At 37.9% G+C, this 16,662-nt stretch overlaps 1 protein-coding gene across 4 annotated transcripts in view; it reads right to left on the bottom strand.

Annotated features, from left to right (window-relative positions):
* Window positions 1-16,662, bottom strand: part of DOCK4 (dedicator of cytokinesis 4) — a 471,927-nt gene that overhangs the window by 51,474 nt on the left and 403,791 nt on the right. For 3 of the 4 annotated variants that reach the window (XM_060414757.1, XM_012176786.3, XM_027968612.2), the window contains 5 exons: window positions 15,224-15,309; window positions 10,186-10,212; window positions 9,948-10,043; window positions 9,066-9,126; window positions 4,664-4,757 (listed from right to left, as the gene is read on the bottom strand). In XM_060414757.1, the coding sequence (XP_060270740.1) occupies window positions 4,664-4,757; window positions 9,066-9,126; window positions 9,948-10,043; window positions 10,186-10,212; window positions 15,224-15,309 (364 nt within the window). The remainder of the gene's footprint in view (window positions 1-4,663; window positions 4,758-9,065; window positions 9,127-9,947; window positions 10,044-10,185; window positions 10,213-15,223; window positions 15,310-16,662) is intronic. The other variant, XM_004007883.5, reaches the window with a different exon arrangement.

The following is a 16,662-nucleotide window of genomic DNA, read 5'->3' as shown; positions in this document are numbered from 1 at the left end:
TCACTGGAAGGACTGATGCTGAAACTGAAGCTTCAATACTTTGGCCATCAGATGTGAAGAGCTGACTCACTGGAAAAGAACCTGATGCTGGGAAAGATTGATGGCAGGAGGAGAAGGGGGTGACAGACGATGAGATAGTTGGATGCCATCACCAACTCAATGGACATGAGCTTTGAGCAAACTCCAGGAGATAATGAAAAACAGGGAAGCCTGGCGTGCTTCAGTCCATGGGGTCACAAAGAGTCAGACACGACTCAGTGAATGAACAACAGCTGGCAGGCCAGCAGAGCAAGCTGACAAATGACCGAAGGGTGATGCGAGAAAGTGTGAAAACAGAATTTGATTCCGGCAGATAACGATGTATATCAGGGGTAAACGGTGTGTATGAAGAAAACGGAAGAAAATTTTTATTAAAGGAAACATATGCCTCTGAGGTGTCAGCAACAGAATGCTGAGGTTTCTGGAACACATCAGCATATCGAAGATGTTTTATTACAATATGTTGCAAGTTTATTCCTATGTATCTTTAGAAGACTGTATTACATACTGGAAAGAGAAAGATGGCTCACATCCAAAATTATGAACAATGTTTTTAAAAGTGTTTACAATTTGGAACAAAAGGCCATTATCCCATAATTAAATATATGGGCCACCTCATTCCATCATTTTGAGAACTGTACAGGGAAGATCTCAATATGCAGAAAGAAGTAACACAGGATAAATGTGGAAACGAATCGTGTAATGGAGGGCATTGTCACAGAGGGCTGGAAAGGATTAAGCCATAAGAAACAAATCCTGTAAAGACAGAAGTTTTTCCATCAATTCCACTTTCTCTAAGGACCCACAAAAATGAGGACAGAGGAGAAATGAGTAGAATGTTATATGGGAAAAGAACGTATTTCTTATGACTTTGGGGAACATAAAAACTCCAAGCTGAGTAAACAAATTAGAGAAAAAAGATTTACACATTTTCAAAATATAAGGTGACAGATTTGGAGTTTCAGAAAACCAAAATATATCTGTTACATATCTGCAAGAGCTTGTCCTCACTTCCCTCTCTCATTTCTTCTGGTTTTTTTTTTTTTCTTGTTTTTAAATGGGCTTCAAAATAAAACAAGTCTACTAGATTGATTTCACAGATTAAAAAAATACACCATTTTTCTAATGTTAGCTACAAACTACTTTAAAATGACTACGTAAACTTTTAGACAACAGAGTCAGCTAAAAAAATCTTAGTTTATTTAATCAAAACTATTAGGACATCTGTGTGAAGAGATACTGGGGCTTCCTTGGTGATTAAGGAATTAACAATATTAAAGGAGAAAAATCTGCTCTTGGGGTGTTAAATCTGAGTGCATTCTTTAAATGCATTTATTTATATCTCACAGCACTAGGCACTAATCTAAGAACTGAGAAGACTAACAAGAAAATATCATCTCTGTCCTCAAGGAATTTACCCTTCAACTAAAGATCTCTCAACCTACCTACTTAGCAGCACACACATTTGTTATATAACTATGAATTAAATATGATAAATACTTGAATGGAAATCTGAAAAAACTGCAATGGGAAAAGAGTAGAAAACATGAATTCAGCCCATAGCTGGGGGTGCGAGCTCATGGAGTTGGTGAAGGAGAGAGAAGGAAGATAAAGACTTCATGGAAAAGATGATATAGGAGCTGGCTCTGAAGGATAAAAAGAAGGAAAACAGTATTAGAGGTAAACAAGAATACATTAGGCTGAATGGACAGGTGTTGCTTCAGTTATGATGGGACTTGAATAAAGACTTTGAGCTTTACTTTGTAGAAGACACGAATTGACAGTTACATCTAGAGAAGGGGGTGACAAAGTTTTCTCAAAGTATCAGACAGTCGATCATTTAGGCTTGTAGGACATACAGTCTTTGTTGCAACTATTCAACTATGCCATTTGAGTGCTAGAGCAACCATACACAATATGTAATTAAGTGGGTGTGGCTGGAGTTTTAATAAAACATTCTTTGAAAAATCAAATGACAGGGCTGCAGGTTGAAGTTTACTGATCCCTGCTCTAGTGAATAACTCGGGATAGTTAAGAAGCAGTCCAAGAGAGAGACGATGAAGGCCTGATTGAGGCAGAGAAACTGGAAACAATAAGAAAGGATATGGCTTTCATTTTTAGGAAGCAGAACCAATAGCACCTCATGAATGAGAGGTATCAAAGATATCATAAAAGTCTCCAGTCTGAGTCACGAACTGGGAACTTTTAACTTTTAAGCGATGCTCTTAGATGAGATAGTGGAACCACAGCTAGAGGCATGCTTAAATCCTGGGAACATGAGCATCACTTCAGAAAGTGTTCCTTTCCTCTTTCAAAGCTGGGGGAGGAACCAAGATTCAGGAGTTTCTTGGGAGAAGAGTGTGCCAGAAGACTAAGATTTGTAATTTCTAAATCCAATTAAAGGGTTCTCATTCTGGTTAAGATGTAGTAGGCACATTTTAGTGTAGTTTTCTCACTGATTCACCTAAAAACCCAAGACAGAATATATAAAGCAACTATTGGAGAATTCTGAAAAGTAAATGAGAAGGCAGACAGAACAGGAAAATCAATACTCAAGGAAGGATGACAGAGTGGTGAGCTCCCTGTTTTTACTTTTTTGCCTTTTGTATCTCCAGGCTTAGCCTTCTGTTTTCTGTAACTTTGAATGGAAAACAGACAGAAAAAGCTCCTTTAGTCCGAGAACTGGGAGGAGGACCCTCTGTGGGACGGAGTACTTTCTATTCTTCTGGCCCACTATGAGTCCCAGAAACAAAGCTGCCAACCGGCACTGTGGCATGAGGGGCAGTCACAGTGGCAGCAGTAGTGGCGTCCACTTTTCTACTTTCTTTCACTGCTTTCCCCCTACCAGGGAGGCTGACTATACATAGTAGATCATAGTACGGAGGATCAAGTCTTGGCTCTGAGTACTCGGGCTCTGATTAAGCAAGAGTATCAGGAAAAGGAGCCCTTGGGAGATGGTAAGAGTGAGAAAGATCAGAGAGAACAAGGAGATGGAGAAAGGAATTTTTAAATTATGTGTATGACTTCCTGGGCTCACCCTTAAGCTGTACATGTATAGAATGAATCAGAATCAACATAACAAAGATTCTGATAAATGAACTATGGTATAGAGAACTGTCCATGTCCCAGGCTCTCCCCTGAGACATGACTTTAGGTCTGAACTTAGCTGGATTGAATTTTTGAAGATTTTAACAAAACCCAGAATCTCACAATATTCAAAATGTCTGGGATAGAATCCAAAATTACTTGACATTCAGAGAACCAGGAAAACTAAATAAATCTCAAAGGGAAAAAGCAATTAACAGATGCCAACTCTAAGATGATTCAGTTGTTGAAATTATAGGCAAATACTATGAAACAGCTATTATAACCGTGCTACTTAAAGTAAAAGTGAACACTCGTGAAATGAGGAGAAAATACAAATTTTTGCAAAACCACTGAAGCTATTAAGAATAGATAAATAAAGTTTAGACAGATAATAAAAATTAAAAAAAAAATAAAACTTCACTGGAAGGGCTCAGTAGTTGAATGGAAATGATAAAGAAGAACCAATGGCTTTGAAAATGGATAAATGGAAATGATCCAATCTGAAAAACAGAAAGAATAAAAAATTGAAACAAAAATCCCCAAAACAGCACCCCAGGAAATTACAGAACAATACCAAATGGTCTAACATCCATAAAACTGGAGTCCCAAAACAGAGAATCAGTAAAAAAAATATATTTGAAGAAATAATGCCTGAAAGTTTCCCAAATGTGGTGAAAGAAATGTTTAGAGGTCCAAGAGGCTCAGCAAACCCAACCAGAATAGATTTTTTTAAAAAACCATGCTGATATATATACCATAATTGAAGTGCTGAAAACCAAAGACAAAGTCTTAAAGGCAACCAGAGGAAATTACACATCACAGACAGGGAACAATTTAAATGACTACAGCTCTCATCAGAAACAATGGAGGTCAGGAGAAAATAAAAGTTTTAGAGTACTGATACAAAGGCACTGTCCACCTGTATCCAGCAAACATTTCCTTCGGGGATGAAGGTAAAATAAAGATGACGGACAACTAAGAGTTCTTCACTACTAGATCTGTTCTAAAAGAAACACCACAACAAGTTCTGGAGGTTGAATGAAAACGTTAACAGAGGAAAACTGAGAATTTCAGTAGTGAAAAAAGAGCAACAGGAATGGTAAATATCTGAGTAAATATAATAGATAATTTTTATCCTCTTAAATTCTTTAAAATAGGTATGACTTAAAAATTATGACATTATCTGATGGAATTTTTCAATGTATATACATATATGCTTATGACTATTACAATATACAGTGGGGAGGTTGTAATGTTCCTATATTTAACCTGAAGTGGTGAAATACTAACTCTAAACAGACTGTGAAAAGCTAGGTGCATATTTTATAAACCACTCAAAAACCAATCCCCAACCACCCCCTAAAAAACTATGCAAAGAGATATAGTAAAGAAAAACAACATATATATTCCAGTTCTAAATTCCAATTTTAAAAGAAATGGTTGAGTCCTCAGGTCTAATTTAAAAAACAGAGGAATTATGCTTAATATAATGGTGACCGGCCCACTTCCCCCAACCCAAGTCAAAAGACACAATTACCTGTGAAATTCTGTGCTTTGAGGTGCAGATCATAGAGTTTGTGGATGTAGCGTATATACATCTCTTCCTTGTTCAGTTCAGTCTTATAGAAGTTCTAAGAGAAAAACAAAAAGAGTGCAACAATGGATAATTTCTCAACAATTAGGCTGGCAGGTATCTACCCTTTACTCTGCTTGAAGTTTCATGTCTTGAACCAAGAAAACAGGCAAACTTTTCTATATGTCTTACAAAATTTCTAATGTCTTACAAAATTATGTAAGGGACACAGTTATATATACACGCATTTCTTTCCTTTTATTTTATTTTGGCTGTGCCGCATGGCATGTGGAATCTTAGTCCCCTGACTAAGGATACAACCGGCACTCCCTGCATTGTTAGGGCAGTCTTAACCTTTGGACTGCCAGTCAAGTGCAAAAGACAGTGATATATCTTTAATTCAACACTGTCTGTATTAAAAATTACCTATCAACCACTGGATAGGCTGGTAACTCCTGGGGGGATGTTATTACCACTGATTCACATTTCTTTTGTTACTTTCTATTGTTTTTTGGTTAAGTTTAACTGCCAATGAACTAGTCTAAAAATTCAACCAAAATATTAAAAATATGTAAGATATTAACCTATTTATTACATTTGATCACTGATAGTCAAAGGATAATTTCTTTCATCTTAAAATTGTTTTAGAGTGAATTAAAGGTTTCCAGTTTATGACTACAACATAAAGGGATTTGTAAGAGATTTTATTTCAAATTATTGTTACAAGGGCATGCTTACTGAAAATATTTGGTTTATGAAAACAAAGCACCTGGATCTTATTTAAACTTCTCTAAAATGTTTTAACATTCATCATCAAAAACTCAACTTTGACTTAACTGAACATATTATGTTGTCATTTTAAATGTTTATTTTATAGGCCTCCACATCTATTTCTTTATCATATTAGAAAGTATGTTAGTCCTCACTGAACTTAGTAAACATAGGAGCAAAAGCGTAAGAAGTTGGAATCCAGCAAAAGCGTGATGCTGTGAGGCTCTGTATAAGGCTCTTTCAGCGAGCAGATCACTGCGGATATTATGAAATCTCTGTTTACAGCCATCTGAACTACTATCATTACTATTGCTATTATTTTGACAGATGCTACTTGGAGTGTAGAATGAAAAATGAATAGTGATGGGGAGACAAATCTGTTGACTTGAAGGAGTAACAGGTTTTTCTAGGGGGAAAGACCAGGAATTTTAAACATTTCTAAAGTTGATTAGCTAGAGAGGGCTTTGGTTATGGACCAAACTAGCCAGTGTGGCTGCTTAACTGTACTTGGGCATGAAGCCTGAGGGCCTCCTGTCAATATACTTTGTGGCCACTACCTAATAGGTATCCATTCTTCAATATGAGGACTCATCTAACTTCAAGAAGCTGACATGTAGTTGAACACATCATAAAAAAATATTTCCTCCAATTTATACCATTACCCTTCCCCTTTCCTCTTGTGTCCTATATTCCTTGGGTGGCTTCCCAGGTGGCACTAATGGTAAAGAACCCACCTGCCAGTGCAAGAGACATAACAGACCTGGGTTCAATTCTTGGGTTGGAAAGATCTCCAAGAAGAGGGCACAGCACCTTACTCCAGTATTCTTGCCTGGAGAATCCCATGGACAGAGGAGGTGGCAGGCTACAGTGTCCTGTAGATCTTAGCATTCTTTAAAAAGCTAGTAAACAATGCTCTTCACATCTCTCTTATTATAATCAAAATAATTTTAATTAGCAAGAATTTTTATACCATAAACATAAATCTAACCACTCAATAGCAGACCTTTACACTATTAAACAATGGGTTTTTTTTTTTTTTCCAATAGCTTTCTGGTAAGAAGCAAATTTCTTTGGGAACAAAATAAGTGATCATTCTGTAAATGAATCATAGGTCTTTAAAAAAAAAAAAGAAAGAAAAGATATCTCAGTCAGCAGATGAGTCTCTTTCATGTATGTCTGGCAAAACTAGTGACAGAAAGAACAAAACAATAATTAATTTCCTAGTTTTAGTCATGTCAAAGATTACACATTTTTACCAGTCTAATACTACCATTTAACTCAGAGCTTGTAGAGAAAGTCAGAGTTCCTCTGAAGACAATCTGGAATTGATCTTTCCAAAGAGTTAAGAAATACCTCCAGGAGGAAGTGAATGATTAAAGAGAAGCATATTGCAGCTAGAAAACATCAAAAAACTTTCCATATGGAGTATAAACTAAAAAGATTAGCTTCAGAGTTATATATTTGGCCCTTTAATAATAAGTATTCCTGTGCTAGTTGAAATTAAAACAGTGTTCAAAGTGTTAGCATTTCCTATAAGGACTATTCTTGGTCAGCATGTGAACACTGATGGGGGCCACTGATTTTATTGTCTCTGGCTTATTCCTACTGGGAAACTAGAGTAAACATGTTTAGGTCAGAGTATTCAGTCTTCCATCAGAGGAAATGATATCTTCTGTTTATACCAGTTGAGGAAATGGACCCAGAGTCTACATTTAAGAGTGTACCTCTCAAGGTCACAGAGGGCGCTGTGAAAGCAGATGGAGACAGTGGAAGATGAGTCCTTCAGGAAAAGGTAAAGACTTTCCTTTGAGGTTATTTATGAGATTTCAGGCTTGGAGCTGGGGGAGAGCCAGGATTAAGGAGACAGACTGAGAAAACCTGAAGACGATGGAGCATTTGGCTTTTTTCCTCAAATGTTGACATACAAGCAGAGACATGGAAGGAGATCAGGCTGAGGACCTTGACCATGGCCAAAGGCTGGCAAACAGTGGGGAAAGCACAGAAAGGAAATTTAGAAGTGGGAATGGCTGTGCTCAAGGTTAGACATTAAGTGCTAAGGGGAGAGGTAATGGGCTGACCCCATGAGCTTGGCCTAATGGCCTGCAGGTTACTATTGGGTCTGAGGATAAAAATTATGGAGAACTGCATAACAAGAGATGGCCTGACAAAGGATGCTCGGGTCTCACTATTTTTAGCAACTGGTATCGGAGGTGGGATGTAACAATTAAATGCAAAAATGAGAAGGAAGTGGTGGGTGTGGTTAAAAAAAAGGATAAAGTCATATACTCAGAGATGAACAGTATAGTGAGAAAAGAAATTAAAGAAAAAGATAGTCCTACGAAAGTAAAAATTCTGAGCTCTGAAGAGGGACTGTGAGGGGGAATAAACAAAACAAAACAAATCTGAAATCAATGAGCTAAGACAAGACATGGGCTTCCCTGGTGGCTCAGAGGTTAAAGCATCTGCCAGCAATGCAGGAGACCTGGGTTTGATCCCTGGGTCGGGAAAATCTGCTGGAGAAGGAAATGGCAACCCACTCCAGTATTCTTGCCTGGAAAATCCCATGAACGGAGGAGCCTGGTGGGCTACAGTTCATGGGGTTGCAAAGAGTTGGACAAGGCTGAGCAAGCAACTTAACGACTTAAGACAAGACAGAATCAGGTTGGGGAAGAAACAAAATTTTAAGGTACAGGCAAATAGAGAACAAAAAGGCATGGATGTAAGAGACTCGTGGATCAGAGTAAGAATTAGGATTGTGCAAATACTTAGGATAGATGAAGAGGTGTATCTACTCTGCAAAACAAGAAAAAGGAACCATGATATACACAAATTTAGAACCAGAAGCAGTCACAGAGTATTCTTGTGTTTTAAATGTGACCAATGCAAATTATTAAAAGCATCAATTTATCCTACACCAAAATTTGAAAAAGGAATGTAAACGTATAGTCCTTCTTTTGCTCTGTAGTGAGAATACCATTCTATTTGATAATTAGTTATGAGAAATTCCAGGGTAAATTTTGTGTTCCTAGAACGGTTCTGCTATATCCTATTATCCTTATGATATTGATTTTTGTTTTCCAAAATTTGTTTGGATGAGAAACTATATGGTTATCCCAGTTATAGTCTAAATCTTAACCACAGATGGCTTTAATTTGCAAAGAAGCTATAGAGTGAAAATATGTGTGTTAAACAGGAAACTGTCATTTGTTCAGAAAGGAACATTAATATTTATTAAAATCTAGAATAAATATAAGCAGAGTAGAAAGGAACTGTTTACACAGAATTGAAAAGACCTTTTTCCAGGGACATCATCCTTGTCTCCTAGGAGAGCAACAAAGGACTCCAGGGCAGAAAAATGATACAACAGGGAGAAGCTGGCATCACCGTGGGATCTTACAGTGGGTACTTTCTGCAACATTCGGGAGCTGAGAATTCTCTAGCATTTAATTCAAACTAAAGCAAAGAACACTTCTAAACTCTTCTAAGAAACACTCAGATAAAGACACACTGTGGTGGAAAAACAAACAAAACATAGTATTTCTGACAAAAAGCAAACACTAGAATGCAAGGAGGAAAAGGGAAATCATTGACTAACCAGGAGGCTCACGGTGCAGCCAATCTTTTTGCCATCTACCTCGCCCATTTTCATGCAGTCCCTAAAAACAAGAAGAAAGAGTCAGAACTCAGAACTTCCTTTCTAAGAGCAAACACAGTTTGTTCTTTTGGGAGGGTAGGGGGGGGAGAAACTGCCAGAGACTAGAGGCTAATTGCATATTGCTTTGGATCAAAGAGGCCAGAGCCCCAAGAGGCTTGGGGTGGGGGGTCTGGTCAGACCCTGGCTGAGCACCAGCATGGCTGTAGATTCCACTTCCAGGTGGGCTGTGCCTTCTCTCAATAGAGAGGGGCTAAGGAAGAGGAGGAGTGAGGAGATGTTACGACACACCTTTTACTGGGCTGAAAAGGAGCTGGTAAGCCTGACCATCAGCAGTAACAATGAGGCTTTTTTTCTTAAATTACCATGCATTTAAGTGGGATGACCTGCTTCAACAGTTTAGATCACTTCACAATAAAAAAATCATGTCTCTGAAAGGTAACGGTATGAATTTCATTCCCTCTCTCCTTCTATAAGAAAGCAGCATGGTTATACAATTCTGTTACACCACCGTCAGGCTAAGATGAATGGGTCTATTGGTTCTAATGCATGAGTTTCAAAAACAGCAACAAAAGGTTTCTGTAATAACAGGAATCTCTCAGTTTACTAAAACTTTAAAAGAACTGCTGAAGAACCCAGAACAAAACATTAAAAAAGGAAAAACAAAGAAGAAACTGAGCTAGCTAGTTAAAAGTCCACTATTTTACTGCACAAGGTTCCATGGTCTGATTATCAGTTCTTTGAGTGATTAACTCAAGTGCAACGGTATTCTGACTCTTCGACTTCCTAACTGGAGCGCAGTGTATCTGAGAAACAGGGGCTTACCTGTAATCTAACAACCTCTCCATCAGCCGAGTTACAGTGGCGATTAAGGAAACGCCACTTTCTCTCCATGTTTCCCGCTCAATTTTCTTTAGTAGACTGGAAAAGAGAGAACCCAGGGCATTTTCAACATTTATTTTTATCAGTCACCATGACAACCGTTTTACTTTCATCAGTACCTTAAATGCCTTAGCAACCACCGCAACATCTCACAAGTAGCACAATGCAAACAATGTCTTACCTAGGATAGGGACCAAAGAGTGGAATTCTAATCCAGGAAGCATTGACAAAGCAAATTGATTTTCAGATTATCCAAGTCATCAGATACAAACACATGCATATAAATCATACTTTCAAAATATGCAAGCACCTCACAGCTCAAAGACATTGTTTCCTAGCTTCTCTCTTCCACTAATATTAGAGGCTTGTGCCTCCCCACAATAAACAACACTGAGAAAAGCAAACACAGGAGTGCCTCAAAGTTTACTTTTCAGTAAGATCTTGCTTTAGTCACACAAAAATGTTTTCCTACCTCTCAGTGGAATGCATCTTCATCCAAGCAATTTTACTGCAATGCAACTGCTACAGGAAAATCCTTGTACAGACGGTATGACGTTTCGCGTTTTTTCCTTTCACTTAACATTTGCCCACTCAATACATATTGTACTATCTGCGCACTCACTCAACAGTTTCATTCATTTTGTCATTAATCACCGAGGATTTTCTATGTGGTTGTTACAGCAGATTGATGACAAGTACCGAACCACATCTCTCCTCCTACATTTTCCCCCTAATCTTAAGCACCTTGGAGCAGAGGCACTGCTATGTAAACACAAAACAATAACAAGCATAATCATTAGGATCTCTTTTTACTTTCACTCCCACCTCTAGGCAAATTAACCATATACTTGGCAAAAGCCCTTTAAGATTGAACTTTCCCCAAAAGAAAAAAAGAAAGAACAGAGGCATAACAACATGAGGATACTCTGTCCTCCTAAATTTAATGATGATTATTTCTAAAATCTTGTTTCCCTCTTATCCTAGTTTCACGAATAACAGAGAGAGAAGACTCTTTTTTTTTCACAAGTACCATCTCAGCCTAGCCTGTATTGTGCTTAGTAGGAAAAGAAGCTATTTTGTCAAAGTTTTCTCTTTTTTTTTTTTGGTCTTTGGCTATATTCTCTCTCAATTGTCCTTCCTGCTCCCCCCACCTTCTTTTTGCCATTGCCATTCCAGTGCCCAGTCTTCTGTCTTGGCGCCTAGGCATCCCTGATCATTTGTCTTTCGGGCTTATTCTAAACTGCTTCCTAAACTAAGGAGGGGGAGGAAGTGAGAGGTAACATGAAGGGATGGAGCCTGCCCTGACTAATCCCCCAGGGAAAAGTCCCCTAGTTTGTTCTAAATGCGTTTTCTTAAAAAAAAAAAAAAAAAACAACCTCTGAAAAGCACCTGTTTCAAGCTTAAATGCCAAATTGGTATTGAACCAAGTACGCAAATGAAACTCTGCCTGCCAAAGCAAGGCAGGATGATGGAGAAATCTTCCCAAGTGACAGCCCACACCTCATATACTTTAGAGGCTGAAACACACAGAACTCAAGTAATAATTCTAAAAATAAATGGGAGACTTCTTTTATGGGCATGAGCTTCACTAACTGGCTCAGCCTCTGGATGCAGTCGGAAATTAGAGCTGCAGAATCCTCTTGTGAAGAGCGGCACAGCTCTGCAGAGCTTGCTGCCTTGGCCAACTTGAGACTCAAATTATCAGGACCAAGCCTAGAACCCAATTCATCTGCTTTCTTGCCCAGGATTATTCCTTCTGTGGGGAAGCTGGCCCTCCCAGCTTACTTGATACACCTGGACAAGGAGAGGCTACCAGACAAGAAAAGTCTCTCTAGATAACTTGGGTGACACTGGTTTTTAATTTGGTCTACAATCATGCCAATGTGCCCATGCTGAGTACACAGGGAACTCATCTAGTAACAGTGAAAGTTTCCTATTTACTTTTTTAGGCAATAAGATGATGAATGGTTGCTATATAAACTAATGTACTAACTTTACATACATGTCACAAGAGCATAAACGACACATCATTTCTTTATAACTTTTTTAAACCATTTTAAAAAACTGAAGTACGGTTAACTTAAAACGTTGGTTAGTTTCAAGGGTACAGAAAAATGATTCAGATACATATATATACATATATATCTCCCTTTCTTCTTTTCTATTATAGATTATTACAAGATATTGAATATAGCTCTCTGTGTTATACAATAGGTCCTTGCTGTTTATCTATAGAAGTTCATCTATGTTAATCCCAAACTTCTAATTTATCTCCCCACTACTCGCTTCCTGGCTCCAAGGTGACTTTTTATTGCTAATGATACACAATTGGACTCCATGACCATGACACGCAACAGAAATAACATCCTGCAGGACTATATACTTGCTCATTAGGCTTTTCCCCTCTGATGGAATGAAGGGTGCAGAATTTGACCCTCAGTCTACCTTTCTCTCTTAACAGGATTGTGTGGAGGCCAACGCTTTATATACATAGGTAGCTCAGATGGTAAAGCATCTGCCTGCAATGTAGGAGACCTGTGTTTGATCCCTGGGTCAGGAAGATCCCCTGGAGAAGAGAATGGCAACCCACTCCAGTATTCTTGCGTGGAGAATGCCAAGGACAGAGAAGCCTGGCGGGCTACAGTCTACAGGGTTGCGAAGAGTTGGACATGACTGAGCAACTTTCACTTCACTTCTTCACTTCAAATATATATGTGTGTGTGTGTGAAATGAAGCTCTGTGAAATGATCTGGAGCCTTACTGAATTATTCAGAGCAACATACAATAAAGCACAGTAGAGGACTGAGGTGGAGGTCATGTCTTCCAGAAGCCCCCTTTATAACTCCGAGGCTGTCAGCACTCTCTCTGTGTGCTCCCTGGCGCACCCTCAGCCTCAGAAGACCAAGCACAGGAAGATGCTCAATAAATGAAGCTGAGTGAGTCAATGAAGTGGATGCAGGGAAGCAGAACTTCATTCTGATGCCTTATTCTGCGTATCTCACAGGCAGCGATGATCCACAATTTCAGCATTATCAAAACCAACAAATCCTGACCTTCATTCACTTCAAAAAGATGTAGTATGGGAAAATGAGGGTAACTTGAGGGTCAGGGAAAGATGAGTTCTTAGAAAGGACTGTACTATATAAATTTACAGTTTCATTCTAAGGAGGCTATTTTGGCAAGCATATACCACACTTTCAGGAAGCAGTGAGCTACTTTCAGCTTCTGAACAAACTTTAAGAAGTTTTAGACATGAATTACAGAGAAAAAATGAAAATCTGTACCACAATAGCATGTGTTCCCAATTCATAATGTGTGCAATGACACAGTGTGATTACCCTAATTCTTTGTGATTTCTATTGCCAAAAAAGCATTTTATTGTTTCCTGAAATATAGTTGGATTTTCCCTTTCTTTTTTGAGCCCAGGTAGTAATGACATTTAATTATCACTTTAGAGTATATTTATTCTCAATATGCTGATCATAAAAGTATGAAAGAGAAACATTTATAGTAAGATTTCTAGTGATATGCTAAAAAATCAAGAAAAGAATAAAAATCTCCAGTGAATAAATCAGGGACTTTAAAATAGTCCTAATTATAGAGGCTTAATATTTTAATTATTGGTTTGATTTTAATGTCAAGGTACATCTTCTATTTCAAAGCCATATTTACACACAAGCAGTTCAAATTGCATGCTATCAGGCCTTTATTAAAGTAGATAAGAGGCACTACAGAGCTACGTGAGTGCTTATTAATCTTGTGAATTTATTATAAATAATTAATCACAAATCTCAAGAGATCCATTTCACCGAGTGCTTTCTCATTTTAGTTCTTTGTTCAAACCAAAGACTAGTAACGGAATTGAGAGTGGTTTTCAAAAGTAATTTATTATACTGGATGAGGTTTTAATCAGAATTCTTGCTAAACTCCAGCTGTCACGAAAGACAGATGCTTTGTACACTAGGATGAACGAGGGCTTGATGAATAATTATTAAAAGTTCCAGTTTAATTACAGTATCAGGAGAAAATGCCATTGTTCAGGATTCAGTACAAAGAATGTATTTTATCAAGTACCACCACCACAAGAGATCTGTATACCCCTTTTTGGCTTTTCCCTTCAATATAATTTTCTTAAAAGCGTCAAGAATGATTTTAAATCAGGCAAGTTGAAATCTATCAACCATTAATAATACTTTTCAACCTTATATATTAATATATCTACCGCTCTAAATTTATGATCATAAATGAATTACAGAGTTTTCTATCTGGCTATCAGTGTTAAAGCAGTAGTATTTAGTTTTAGATTTACTTGGTTATAAATACAAGGAAAAGCGTATTTTGTAATAGAAAAATATATTGCTAAAATGTTTCTGCACTTCTGAAAGACCTGCAAACATTTCCCAAGCACAATGAGCTGGTTCTTCCTTCAAAAAGAAACACTTCATAAGTATAAAAGGTTAGACAATGACTAAGAGCCTTAGAAAGCTGTAGAGAAAACAAGTGCTAGAATTAAAATCCTAAAGCACTGGAACCTTCTTATGTATTGTCTGTGGCCATTTTACACAGTGAATGACTACTCAGTACAGGCACTTCATCCTGGGACAGTGATCACAGTCTTACCTTAGTAAGGACAACCTCAAGTCTCCTTACAACACTCCATTACTTCTTTATCCTCCTTACAAATCCTAGTCACAGAATCTACTAGAAATTATTTGCTTCTCTGATATTCTAGTAAGAAACATTTAGGAAGCAATTAATAATGCTGAATGAGCAATAGGTATTGGTGAATTAAATCAAGCGCTGAAGAACAGATGCAAACTAGGTTAATCTTCTAACAGGAAATCAGCCAAGAACATCTTGGAAAGCATGGCACACAAACACAACAATTACACCACTATTTTGTTTTCCTCTCCCACTATCTACCCAATTGAAAATCATTATCTTGCAGCCCCAACTTTAAAATAATTAGTCATGAAAAGAGTGAATTTGTTATGTAACACTTGTAACCTGTCCTAATCAGAGATTAATACAAGGGGATATGTCTAATCATCAGCATAATAAGATCCATTCACCAGAGTTAAGCAATGATCCTTTATTTCACACTCCACAAAGACAAAGCACTCTGGGGAGACCCAAGCTGTCTTTGCAGCTCTCAGCTGCTTAGCACTGACACTCAAATCCCCCAAAAAGAATCAACTGGAGACACACATGTTACTCACATACTGTTGAAGAGCTCACGGTAGGTTTCATCACCTTTGCCTTCGGACATCAGGCTGTCCAGTTTGTCAATGAGCTTGGCTTCCACCTGAAACAGACCCAAATGTTACTCCCTTTCTTTCCTTCTCACAGGAAGGATTTTCTAGGCACATGGAAACATATTTATTTCTGCAAGGGAAAAAGCCACAGTAAATTTTGTGAATTTATCAGCTGTGGTTAACCAAAGACACCCCTTTGGAATTCTAGGGGGCCAATTTAGATGCAGGAACATGACTTCAAACTCCCGGTAGGGTAGTGCGTGCTGCCGCGAAAGACTTCTATTTGTTGATTCAAACACAAATGCCTGCAGCCCAGCTTAAATGTTTGAATTCTTTTTTTAGGAGCTGTAAAAACTGGCAAGTCTTTTTTTGTTTTTTTTTTTGTTTTTTTTTCAAATCATGATACACACACACACACACACACACACATACACTCACATATACACATATATACATATAAGAACATCAGCAAACTACTATATCCACAAACATTCAGTTAAATCTTTGATGTGTTTTGTATCTATTTTCTTTCTCAAAACAGTTTGAGGTTGCACTAAATCTTTGCTGAAGTTGAGAATTTGTCCTAACCATGTACAGATGGTAGATCCATAGATATATTCTAAGTCAGCAATCGGCAGCATGAGACAGAAAGGACATATTTCCTGAAAACTGTAGTCAAAACATTTATATTTTCAAGAACATAAATCCTTTAGGACTTCAGTATCAGGAAGGCAGAAATAAATATATCATCATCTCTCGGAGACAGCAGAGGGGACAGAAAAGGAAGAATTTCTGCAAGGCCAGAGGGTTAACAACTAGGGGTATGGAGGGATATCTGACTTTGTCAAAGGACTGAGCACAATTATTTCCTTTGTATCAAATTTCAATATATGGGTAAAGAGATAAGGGAAGAGAAGGGGGTTTTCCCCAATATAATTTTTAAATAGGCTTTCATTCACGTATTGACTCTCCTGAAAATAAATGACGGTCTTGATACACATGAAATGCCATGCTTGGTCTATGTATGCATCCAGTTTGTTCGTACAGTTGACAATCATTTCTAAGACTTGAGAAGGGCTCATAGGGAGAAGCAAGAAGCTTCCTTCATGCAGCAGAGTGCACACAGGTGAGTGCCATGACTGTGTGAACAGTTGGCCTGCTGTCTCCAATAGAAGTGACTTGCCCTGGCAAAGGCAGTTGATTTCTGCTATGAGATCTGGTTTTGGAATAAGACCAAATGTCTTTCTAAAACTGGAGCCTGTGTCAAGGAGATCCTGTGTTAAAGAGAAATGGCAGGCTCATGCTCATCTTCTTGGAATTTCCTTTGCAACAATTTTGACTGCTTTTCCCTTTAAATTAATTCTTAGCACTTCAAGCAAAGAGCAATAAAACATACTGTGCAT

The sequence above is a fragment of the Ovis aries genome, chromosome 4, assembly GCF_016772045.2.
Source record: "Ovis aries strain OAR_USU_Benz2616 breed Rambouillet chromosome 4, ARS-UI_Ramb_v3.0, whole genome shotgun sequence".
NCBI classification, from domain to species: domain Eukaryota; kingdom Metazoa; phylum Chordata; class Mammalia; order Artiodactyla; family Bovidae; genus Ovis; species Ovis aries.
Note: the sequence above shows the minus strand (reverse complement) of the source record. Positions and strands in the feature narration are given on the sequence as shown.